Source organism: Canis lupus, chromosome 1 (genome assembly GCF_003254725.2).
Source record: "Canis lupus dingo isolate Sandy chromosome 1, ASM325472v2, whole genome shotgun sequence".
NCBI lineage: Eukaryota > Metazoa > Chordata > Mammalia > Carnivora > Canidae > Canis > Canis lupus.
The window spans coordinates 17,325,929-17,338,691 of record NC_064243.1 but is presented as its reverse complement, the minus strand read 5'-3'; the positions used below and the strand labels follow the sequence as shown (position 1 = coordinate 17,338,691).

The window sequence follows — 12,763 nt, the reverse complement described above, 5'->3', positions numbered from 1 at the left end:
TTACAACTGAAAATATCTTAATTCCAAATAAGGTCACATTCTGATGTCCAGATGAACATGAATTTTGGGGAGGACACTATTCAACCCATATACATCAAGCACAGACTGGTTCATGGTGACTGTGCGTGGCCCCCACCAGGTCCTCTGCAGGGCACGCCTCCAGCCTACCTCAGGCTGGACTGCTGAGCTAAGGAAGGGTGGGAGGAGCAGCCTCACCCCTGCCTTGGATCCAGGCTTTCTGACCAACCCCACTCACTCCAGCTTCCCCTCCCTCCCACCTCTCTCGCAATCCGTGCTCTCTCATCGTGGTGGGATGACCTCCTTGCTGAGGAGAGGAGTCTCTCTCTAGGTGTGGGTTCCTGGACAGATTATCTGTTTGGCTGCCTTAAATCGTGTTCACAAAAGACCACAATTCCTTGCATGTATATGCACTCCTCAAAATTCACTTTCTATGAGATAGAAAACATCTATTTGCATTTTCTTCTCCTCCTCCCAACCCCCACGTATTTTGAAAAAAAAAAAAAAAGTTTTCATGCTACAGTGCAAACCATGCTCTTATTAACGTCGCCCTCCCTTGGAATGCTTTCCTGGCTTTCCACTTCTCCCCTGCCAAGCACACTTGACCTGTGGTATGTAAAGGTCACAACAGCCCTGATCAATCTCCTCTAGCAATCTCACTTGTTCAAAGTACATGGTGTTACAAGATTAGAGGGGTATGTGGAGGAGAACCCAGGGACCAGGGATAGAGAAGGATGATGCCAGGTGAGGAAAGAGGTAAAATCAGAAGGTCCATTGATAAGTTCTTGACCAGAGTGGAACTGCAGATTGGGTTTATGAAGCCAGGAAAAAAAAAATCCTTGGGAAACACAGGAAGAGGAGCTTTTGAACACCTGAGAGTGAAGATTTAACGACCTAAAGACTAAACTCATGTAGATTAAAAACAAAAGTACTTTTCTTTGGGGAACTATGAGTTAATCTGGTGGTTTCTGGTGTCCTGATGATGGCAAGAAAATCTGAGACTAATATGATAACTGACAACCAGCTTTTTTTTTTAAGATTTTATTTTTTTTATTCATGGGACACACACACACACAGAGAGAGAGAGAGAGAGAGAGAGAGAGGCAGAGACACAGGCAGAGGGAGAAGCAGGCTCCATGCAGGGAGCCTGATGTGGGACTCGATCCCAGGTTTCCAGGATCATGCCCTGGGACAAAGGCGGCGCTAAACCGGGAAGCCACCCGGGCTGCCCCTGACAACCAGCCTTTAATCTTTGGAGGACATTTGCACAAAATACCATTCATTTGCCTAAGCAGCATTTAACACACTGGTAGAAGTCAAACTACACTGGCAGGTGAATGTTTTAGGATGCAAAGAATTTTTCATCTTGGGGCACCTGGCTGGTTCAGTTGGAAGAACATCAACTCTTTTTTTTTTTTTCAAAGATTTTATCCATTTATTCATGAGAGACACAGAGAGAGACAGGCAGAGACACAGGCAGAGGGAGAAGCAGGCTCCCTGCAGGGAACCCTATGCGGGGACCTGATCCTGGATCCTGGGACCACACCCTGAGCCAAAGGCAGATGCTCAACAGCTGAGCCACCCAGGCGTCTCCAAGCATACAACTCTTGATCTCAGAGTTGTGAGTTTGAGCCCCACGTTGGGTGTAAAGATTAAATAAATGAATGAATGAATGAATGAATGAATGAATGAATGAATGAATGAATAAATAAATAAATAAATAAATAAGAATTTTTCACCTTGGGCAATTACATTGGAATCACCTGGGGTCCAGAGTGAATTAGTCAAAGTTGAAGGCCAAGCATTACAGGGTTTTAAAAGTATCTTGGGGGATGCTCATGGGCACTTATGGTTCAGAACTTTACTGGTGTTAAAAAGTCAGAGTTTTCAAAAGATCATTAGTACCTAGCACATTCCTAAGCAGAAAAATACAACTGCATCTGATATCGTATTGCCCCATCAATCTTCCTTGTACCAGGACTGAATGCCTTTCCCAGAGGCTACTTTTCAAAATGGCAAAACAAGAGTTTGGAAAGAATACATTTCTTCAACTCGGGTCTTTAGTTGTTACAGTAAACCTGCTGGACTTCTGGGATGAGAATGAGGACTCCGTGCCCCGCCCACAGCTCAAGTTGTCTTCATAAATTTCTCTTCCCATTTTAACCTGCCCACCTGCCCCTGGGCTTCATCATGGTCTTCTCATTCCTCCATCCCTTAGCTCCCTTACCCCACAAACACTGGTTGTGCCTACATTTCTGGTCTTGTATAAACAGCAAATAACGTAGATAACAAACCTCAATTCTTAAGTGGCATTCCATCAGTCAAAGAACACTCATTAAGCCTCTCTCCTGGCTAAAAAAAGTGAGTATAATATTTTAGCTAAGTGTGAGACTAAAATTAATCAAGGAATATGGATTGAGTGCTCAGAGGGACAAAGGGAAGAATGGAAAACATACAAAGAGTACAGTATGTAGATACTCAAGGATCTTACCATCTAGACCAGGGATTAGCAAACTATAGCCCATTGACCAAACTGGTCCCCTACCTGTTTCTGTAAATGGTTTCATTGGAACACAGCCATGCTTAAATATATATAGTCTATGGCTGCTTTTATACTACTATGGTGTCATTGAGTAGTTGTGACAGATCATCTGGCCTTCAAAGCCTAAAATATTTACTATCTGGTTCTTTCTAGAAAAAGTTTGCCAATGTTGATCTAAATTAACATCATATATATTTATGGTACATATAAAACCATCCACACACCCATCCTCTTAGTAAATATTTATGTTGCACTTTACTAGGTCCTAGGGGATGCATTAGTGTGAAACAGAGACTGTTCCTACCCCAAGGAGGCCTACAGTCCACTGAACTGTCAATCCTAAGCAATAAATAAGCACCAAAGAGGTGTCCATGCAAAAGAGAAGAGAATGTCGAGGCTAGACAGAGCCGTAACTAGAATTACTGTGAACTATAGAGATGGATTCTAAGTTGAACAGGATGAAGAGAAAGGAGGGGAAGGCCTTGACAAAATTAGAGTGAAGAGGCAGGAATGTCTACTCCATGGATGAGGGTGGCAAGTGGCACCTGGGCTGGCTTCTGGTATACTGGGGAGCAGGGGAGGGAATGGCATGATTTGTTCACCATTTATCTTCTGTACTAGACTCAAAGTTTGATGAGAGCATGGACAATGTTTATGTTGTTCATCTCTACCTCTAGCATTATGCAACATGACTGCCATATAATAGCTGCTTGATGAATATTGTTTAAAGAATTAAATAGTAAATGGGGACACTTGGGTGGCTCAGTCGGTTAAGTGTCTGACTCTTGTTTTTGACTCATGTCATGATCTTAGGGTGGTGAGTTTGAGCTCCACATTGGGCTCTGTGCTCAGTGTGGAGTCTGCTTGAGATGTTCTGCGTCTCCCTCTCCCCCTACCCTTCCCTCCACTTGCACACTTTCTCTCCCTCTCAAATAAATAAATAAATAAAATCTTTAAAAAAGTGAATTAAATAGTGGATGAATAAATGAGCATCTTGACTATCAAGTTAGATATTCTGTAAGCCAGTTAAGAATTTCAACCATGATAAAGAGTTCTCTGATCATATTTTGATACAAAAGAATGGATAGAAAAATGAGAAAGCTAGTGTTTATTGAACAACTACTACACAGCAAGAACTTTACAAGCATAATATTATTCAATTCTCTCAGCAATCCTTTTATTTTGCAGATAAAGAAATTCAGTCTTGGAACAATTAAATACCTGGCTATGGTCAAACAGCCAGAAAATAGTAGAGCCAGAATTCAAAACCCATTCTTACTCTGTTATTCTCAGATCCAAGGCTATTGCACATGCGCATGCCTACTGGTCATTTTCATACCATGCTCTGCAGACCTGGGGCTCCTCAGAGTCCCCGTAAGGACCATCTGACCAGTTCTGTAGCACAGAGGACTAAGAGCCTGCAGACTGTCCACCCACTTTCAACCAAAGCAGTTCTTATATTTTCTACTTCATATGTGGAGCTTCCTGATTTCATCAAACAAATAGTTCTTGGGGAAACAAAAAAGAATAGAAACCATTGTACTGGACCATACTACTTCCTAAAATCAAGCCAGAAGTCATGGTTTCCAGCCTTCTGCCGTCACCAGTGTGCTATGGGATCATGGCCAGCCACTCCTCCTTCCTTCCGTTGTTACGCAAGAAACGTTGGGTGACGGTGCCAAAACCCTGTTGCATTTCTTGACTTTCCAGAGAGAACAAGGTTAAATGAAGAGCTCATTTAATGAAGGAAAATGCCCGGACCACCTTGAATAAAAGTCTAGATAAAGCTGTAATTCCATCAATGGCAGCAAATTAGAGGAGTGTGAACAGTTACCAGACAGAGTTCAGCTGGATGCCTTGGCTGACGTCTGCTCATAGCATCTAACATGGGAGTACGAAAAGCAAATAGGAGCCAATCTTTTGGCCTTCCCCGACATCAACCCGCACATGACATAATGCAGGGGCCTTGCTAAACAGTCCACAGAGGCACATTTACTTACCGATAGAGATGTAACACATGAATATACTGATTCTGGAAGAATTCATAACTGGAAACAATGCCACACTCCTCGATGGCTCGGCCATTCTTATACCAAGTTACCTCTGGCTTGGGTTGACCTGATAATGAAGACATAAGAATGTTCTTATTGGATTAAGTATTTTCAGAAAAAAAATCATAAAGCTATGAACAAGAATGGGTAATAAGCAATAGGGATGAGCATGATGAAGTATCTCGGTTGGGGAATGCCCTCTCCTGGATTCAAATGCATCACTCAATAAGCACTAACGAGCATGCTACATGCCTAAGATGATGTGATGCTGGGGTGGGGGTGAGGCATCCAAAATGAAGGATCCTCTCCCTAATCTCAAGGAGCTATTAAGAAAAATTATCTAAAACATGGATATGAGGCAAAAATGTGGATAGGATCTTCTTTCAGTGTCATAGGGGGACAAAGGTCCATCTAGAGGAATGTACTCTGTTTAATTCGAAGATTACTACTGATTAAAATTCCCAGATTTAGTGAAGCTACATGTAAACTGGTAAATTTTTATCCAGTGGAGATGTAAATGATCTCTGCCTGGCTGAAAAAAATAACTCTGTAAGTCATGGTTTATTGCCCTATAGGACATTAACCAGTATTTTACCTGGATCAGCAATCTTATCCTAACATTCTTTTATCAAGTTGCCCATAAATAAATAGTTCCTCAAATGTTCTTTGACCAGGACTTCCTACTTTCCGGTTCCCTCTCTACTTAAAGATTGAATGAAACCATTGAAATGTTCGTTTCACATTTGCAGGGAAGTCGCTTGACCTTTGGAAAATTGTACTTTAACTGTAATGGCACAGAAGAGGGAAGAACGAAGTGCAGGAGCAAAATGCCATCTCCTAAGGATGAAGGAGTCCAGGATGTGTGTTTCCCAGGCTGGGACTGTGCATACCTGGCTGGCGCCATCACAGACACTGCCCTACGCCTTCTCCCTCAGAAGGAGCCCATCGTGCCCTTGTGATCATTAACCAGATGTGATGCCAATGGACTCATCTGGCAAAACCCCAGATCACCTCTTGGGATTTTTCTACCCCATGTTACAGCCGAAGGAAGGTTTCCAGTGTGTCCCAGTGAGCTTTCCCCTTAGCCTCTGTTTCATTGAAAACATACCAAAATGTGCCATGTGATCAGAGGAAAAGCCCAATATTGAGAAACAAAACACTTTCTAGATCCATCCTTCTTGTGTTTCTGTTTAATTCATCACAGGATTTTTGGTGAGCGGCCCCAGAGATCACTATGGGAAGTGCTGGATGCGCTTCTGAGATCTGCACCATGGACAGGGACCTGAGGGTGCTCAGAGGCCCTGCCTCTCTCCCCATGTCTTGTCTGATCTGGGGCCTCCCAGCCAGGCTACCTCTGTGCTAACTCCACCAATGTGCTTGGTGGCCACTGTGGCTATCACTCCTTGCCTCTCTCTCTTTAGGCAGGGGCCTGACTAATCGGTCCGCGGAACCAGGAGCAGACAGGCCTGCGTGCAAGGACACATCCTTCTTTACCAGTGGCTTGGTGGAGTCCCTTCCAGGCAAATGACTAAACCACCAAAAATGAGCTTCCCTGAAAAATCGTCAAGGATGCTGCTGATCATAATTCATTTCGGCTTGTTCTTAGCAGCTTTGCATCCCCCTAAAATCATCTAGTCAAATTTACTAGATTCCTTCCCAGGAAGTATCGAGTTGCTCCTATTTTTATGCATAGTTGTGTGTGGTTTTTTTTTTTTAAAGACGGTACCTAAGGTATGGGGAACTCATTCTAATCGCTTGGACCCCAGTTTTCTTATTCACACTGATCAGGGCTGGTTGATGCCCGCAGTTTCTTAATGGCTGACGGGTTTTTTCCTTCTGTGCAGTATAGATCTGAATAATCAGCCAGAAATGAGACTTACACAGGGAAGTGGTATCTTATACCTTGTGGGTGGTTTTCTTTTCTCCCTCCACTTGCTGGAAACCTCACCCGAAAATCCTCCCTTGTTTTTGAAGCCTACCTGCAGGTCACATATTGAGAGCCACCTCCAGAATGTTTCACAAGCATCCGGCTAATGGGTGTGGGGACTGGTAGGCAAGTTTCGTGTATGTCCCAACACTGGGGCTTCCTGAGGAGACATGGGAGCCCCAGTATGAAGGCTCAGTGTAGACTTGTGCCTGTCCCTCCTCTGAAGGTTCAATGATGGACAAACACCGAGAAAGATGGGGGCTTGGCTCTGGCCTCAAAGGAGCTAAGCGCACAGTCATACACTCCAGCACCCAGACCAGAGAAGAGATTTTATTACGACTTTGGCTAAGGAATCGTGGCCATTTCAGAAGCTGGCTCCTCTCCTCTTCCCTAGAAAAAGTGAGCTCAGGGGAGAAGAGTTTTCTAGGTACCCTCAGGGAAGACCACCGGTGCCTCTGTCTTTGAAGGAAGAGACATAATCCAAGAAAGAAAACCCACAAGGTACAAGATACTACTTCCCTACCCTACTATTTTGCTTCTACTATTTCCTTTTAATAATAAATCCTCCTTACTACTGGGGGTACCTATTAGGGGGCCAGGTCTGGGCTATTTACTCTCCAGTCCAGGGGGAGTTCCAGTCTCCTGCTTCTCTCCATTGGGCATCCTCAGCCTTGGTTTTGCCCTCTTTACTGTTGACTAGCACACCTGAAGAAGGCGAGCAGCGGGAGATGCATTTAGCCAGTTTGGGAATGTCAGGGAAAGAGTGAGGGAAGATTTCATCAAGTCATCTGAAGTAAAGTCAATCATCCCATTCCTACGTACACAGGAAATTAAGAGTGTATTATTTGAAAAAACAACCAGTGTGGGAATCGCCTAACCAAGAACCACAATGTGAAGTGAAAAGGATCATTAAAATATGGCCACAGGGATCTCTGGGTGGCACAGCGGTTTGGTGCCTGCCTTTGGCCCAGGGCGCGATCCTGGAGACCTGGGATCGAATCCCACGTCGGGCTCCCGGTGCATGGAGCCTGCATCTCCCTCTGCCTGTGTCTCTGCCTCTCTCTCTCTCTCTCTCTCTCTCTCTCTGTGTGTGTGACTATCATGAATAAATAAATAAAATATTAAAAAAAAATATGGCCAGGAAGCTACTTGAAGAAATTCTCCAGATTGGGGGAAAAAAATCATAGAGGATTTAGTTGTTCCACTGATCACTCAGACCACGCTAGCCAGGCCATGATGTTTTTAATAATGCCTTTGTGAGCCTAAAACCCTGGGCCCCAGGAAGATTGCAGAGGGTCATTAGCCACCGAGGGTTACCAGATATTATGCAGCGAAGCACGGCGTCTGACTTCTCAGGAACCTTCTGGGAAAGTAACGTAGATAAAAAACAAAGTGTGCGCCTCTGGGGCCCTCCCAAGTCTGTCATCCTTTCATGCCACGTGAATCTGAAAAACAAAAATCCCTGACATCACCATTTGTTGGGGGATTCCTCTGACTTTCCCGGGAGTGCTGGTGGTGGCTCTTGGGGAGAGAAGGAACGCAGCGTGTCCCTGGCTTGCGGAAGGCTGGGCGGTGGCCCTCGGCAGGTGGGCAGGTGGGCAGGTGGGCAGGTTGCAAGAAGCCCGTGGGCAGGTTTTCTCACCTGCGCAACGCCCGGCACTGGGACCAGATGCTTTGTCGTGGGGGCTGTGCTGTGCACTGTCGCATGCTTAGCAGCATCTGGCTTCCACCCACCAGACGCCGCAGCCCTCCCCCAAGTCGTGGCAATCAAAAATATCTGCAGACACTGCCAAGTTTCCCCAGGGAGGGCAGCCCCAGTACAGAAGCATGCACCCCAGTGGGTTGCAAGGCAGCTGGTCCCCAGACAGAGAGCACGGCTTTACCATCTCTCTTTTCTCTTTCTTTCTGTCCTTAAAGTCTTCTCATTGCACTCAAAAAGGGTGCAAGCCACGCTTGCGTCCAAATAAAGAGTTGATTAAATGCAAAGGAATCTCCAGGTGGGAGGTATTTTGAAATTGGGAAAGTACTGCTCCCTCTGAGCCCCCAGACGAGCGCCCCCAGGAGGGCGGGGGATGGGCTGGCAGTTTTGAGCAAGCCTGTATTCATTGATACTGGAAGGCTTTTAACACTTGATTAGTCACCAGGTGTGTAATTTCATTTCATTTCTTTTAAATTCCCTGAATGGTTATTAACACCTCCTACATCTTACCCATGTGGAATCTTACCCATGTGGAATCTCAGAGAAATTCGACAAGTTGCTCAAGGTCACACAGCCCAAGTGGCTGCTGTCCTGGGGTGCCCTTCATGGTTGTGTAGGCTGACACTGCTAGCGTGCAAGGTGTCCCCGGAGTTGCGCAGTGCACAACCCACACACCCCTAAGAAGCCAGGTCTGTCTGAACCCAGAGGACCCTACCTATCCTCTCTTTCCTCCAGATACAGGCTAGCACCACTCTGCCAAAATGATCCTTTGGAGAGCCCCGCGCTTGTAAATAACATTTTGCTCTATCCAAACGGGAGGCTCCCACTCCTCTGGATGTTGGTGAACAGTTCCCATATGCTCAAAGCTCAGGAAAGGGAAAGCACATCCCACAGTGGGATACATTTAGCATGAATGGGGTGAGGCGCACTTTGACATGCAAACGGTGATTCTGGGGATGCTGAGCATCCAAAAGCAGGAGCGATCCAAGCTCTAGGCTGTATCTTAATGGTCACAACTGTATCATCGAAGGGGAAATCCCACTCCATATGGGTGGACCTTAACTATTTAGAACCAATTCCTCCAATGTGCAGGGCCTGGTTCAAGATGAAAATGAGGGGTTCGGGATCCCTGGGTGGCGCAGCGGTTTAGCGCCTGTCTTTGGCCCAGGGCGCGATCCTGGAGACCCGGAATCGAGTCCCACGTCGGGCTCCCGGTGCATGGAGCCTGCTTCTCCCTCTGCCTGTGTCTCTGCCCCTCTCTCTCTCTCTCTGTGACTATCATAAATAAATTAAAAAATTTAAAAAAAGAAAAGAAAAGAAAATGAGGGGTTCCTTGTTCAAAAATGATCGAGCTATTTGAGATGGCAACAACAGAGCCATAAACTGAGTGCTGGGGCCCTTCTGGGCATGGGGCCCTGTGCGAGGCTCACACTGTGGGATCCTGAGGCTGGCCCTGCCCGGTGGACACGGCCCCGAGAACATTCTGCTCACCAATGGCCACTAGTGCTTCCTCCCCTTTGAGGCCTTTCCTTCAGCATTTGGTGTTCCCAGGGCATTTCCTTAATCTTAAGGTGTTCTGTTTAGAAATAAGGTTAGTCCTTGAAAACAAAAAAGCACTCCCAACTGCTGCTTAGTGAAACACCCAAGCTCTCTGAGTATGGGGGTAAAAACAATTAATTTAGGAGAATGTACTTCCTTCCTTTCTTCAGGAGAATGTGTAGAAAGCAACTTTGTGCTTTGACCTGAGGTTCAGCTAACATACAGAACGGGGAGAGAGAGCTGTACAGCTGAAGAAATAGTAGGTTTGCATCAAAGAGGAAGGTAAGTGCTTAGGTCTGAGACAGAGCACAAGGGCAGGGAGAGAATCCCACAGGGCTGCGGGGAACTGGGGCAAAGAAGATTGAGCCAGAGAAACGGAAAAGAGGATGTTAAGAAGTTTTGCTCTACATTTGTTAATTGGATCCTCTCGACACCCCTTAATCAAGACTTGAATTGCATTTCTGGTGATTTTAGGTTACAGGGCATTTTACTGGATTTATTTATTTGTTAAGATTTGTTTATTTATTTATTTGAAAGAGAGAGAAAGAAAGCTCACGCACAAGAGCTGGAGGGAGAGGGAGAGAGAATCCCAAGCAGACTCCCCACTTATTGATCTCACGACTTTGAGATCATGACAGCAGCTGAAACCCAGAGTCAGCTGCTTAACCAACTGAGCCACCCAGGTGCCCCAGTTATAGGACATTTTAAATGCAACCTGTAGAGATTGGGCCCCACAGGGTTCCTGATTAATAGGTATTATATTTAAAAGATCATAAGCACCTCTTAGTCTAGATAGTAAGTTAGTTGCACAGAACAGCAAGAAATTCTGTTGGCAAGATGTCAAACAGACACCTGCACTCCAGATTACATAATAAGTACATTTGTGGTTGATGGTTCCAATCAGTATAAAAAGGCCAGACTTGACCTGCATTATTATTTACTTAGCAGTCACAGAAATGTCTAATGGAAAAACTATCTCAACTAGGTTGAAAGAAATCTCAAAGACAAATAACTCCAAAGGGCAACTTTTATGGTAGCCACTTTGCACAAGGAAGTTTACAGAAGACTTGGTGTGTGTGGCTGAATTACTGTACGAATAGATGACTAAGCCAGAATGAGTGTGGGTCCCACAGGTGCTCAGAAGCCAGGAAAAATGAATGGCAACGTGCTGTTCTTTCACTGCTGAAGAAATGTTCCCCACCCCACGTACTGTGCCTCCCCCCCACCGAAAATACACACAGAAAGAAGCAGCTCTTCGGTTAATGTCAGTATTTGCTCATCCATTTCAGAGGTCTGAGCAGGTGATGAGAGCTAGAGCTATGGAATTGAGATAAAAGTTGATATTTCTCAGTATTATTGAACAAACATTGTTGGGGCTAAATGTAAGCAAAAGGCAGTAAGAATGGACTAAGTCCACTTTTAAATTTTTTACTGTATTTCAGAACTGAAAATGCAAGTTGTATTTGTGACCTCATCTGCTGTTTTAACTTAATATAAAATATAGAACAAGGGTTGGCAAACATATCAAAGTACAGCTTCAGAAAGAGAGAGGAAAGGAAAGAGGAAAGGAAAGGAAAGGAAAGGAAAGGAAAGGAAAGGAAAGGAAAGGAAAGGAAAGGAAAGGAAAGGAAAGGAAAGGAAAGGAGGAAGGAAGGAAATAAAAGAAAGAGAAAGAAAGAAGAAAGAAAGAAAGAAAGAAAGAAAGAAAGAAAGAAAGAAAAGAAGAAAAAGAAAGAAGGAAAGAAAGAAAAGGAAGAAAGGAAAAGAAAGAAAAGGAGAAGAAGAAAGCAGGAAAGGAAAAGAAAGAAGAAGAAGAAGAAAGAAAGAAAGAAAGAAAGAAAGAAGAAGAAAGAGAAAAAAGAAAGAGAAAAAGAAAGAAAAAGAAAAAGGAAGGCAAGAGAAAGAGAGTGAGATTTAGAATCATCCTCCAAATAAAGATATTTGGAGTATTTATTACTGGTCTGGCAAATTTTCCAAAAATGAGAACCATGCAATTTTACTGTATTTTATACACCAGGTAGCATATTGGTTGGACACAGCATGTAAGTAGGTTTTACAACTCAAGAAAAGCAGGGAGTAGGAGTCAGAGCTCTTAGTTCCAATGCATCCCTTTATTGTTTTTGAGCGGCAGCATGGCACAGGTGCTAGGAGATCCAGAGCCGGATACCCTGGCTTCACACGCTGGCGGCACTCCCTACCAGCATTGTCAAGAAGCGTGTCACGACCCCTCCGTGCCTCAGCTTCCTCATCTGTAAAATGAAGGCAAAACAGTGGTCTATACTTCCTAGGTTGTTATAAAGATTAAACGAGTTACTGCTTGCAAAGCACTTCGTACAGCACCTGGCACAAAAGTAGGAGCCCGATAAATGTTAGCACTAATTATTTTTTTAAATGCGGCTTTGATTGAAAACATTAGCCCATCTGACTGGCAGCAAGGCTGAGAGATATGCAACATTTTTTAACAGCTTTAGTGAGATAGAATTCACATGCCATATAATTCATTCATTTACAGTGTACAATTCAGCGGCTTTCAATATATTCAGAGTTGTGTGACCATCACCGCAATCAATTTTAGAATAGTCTCATTTCCCCAAAAAGAATCCCACACTCCTTAGCTTTCAAGTTCTCATCTTTCTGTCCCTTCACCCAAAGCTACACACACAGCCCCGAGCAACCACTAATCCACTTTCTGTTTCTGTGGATTTGCCTATCCTGGACATTTCAGATCAACAGGATCAAATGCTACGTGGTCCTTTGTGACTGGCTTCTTTCTCTTAGCGCGACATTTCCAAGGTCCATTTGTGCTGCATCATGGGTCAGTATTCACTCCTTTTTACACCATTCTTCAACCCTTCTTGGGAGCAACTGTCGGGGCACAAGACTGACTGCCCTGGCTCTCCACATTCCTAGGACACTTACTTAGATGATTGGGGGGGGGGGAGGGAGTTAGCGGGGGGAAGGGCTCTAGAATCTGGAAAATTCTCCTG

General features: G+C 44.6%; 1 protein-coding gene across 1 annotated transcript in view; it reads right to left on the bottom strand.

Annotated features, from left to right (window-relative positions):
• Positions 1 to 12,763, bottom strand: part of ALPK2 (alpha kinase 2) — a 145,099-nt gene that overhangs the window by 97,673 nt on the left and 34,663 nt on the right. The window contains 2 exon segments of the mRNA XM_035712423.2: positions 4,561 to 4,678; positions 7,856 to 7,983. Coding sequence (XP_035568316.2) covers positions 4,561 to 4,678; positions 7,856 to 7,964 — 227 coding nt within the window. The 5' untranslated portion in view covers positions 7,965 to 7,983.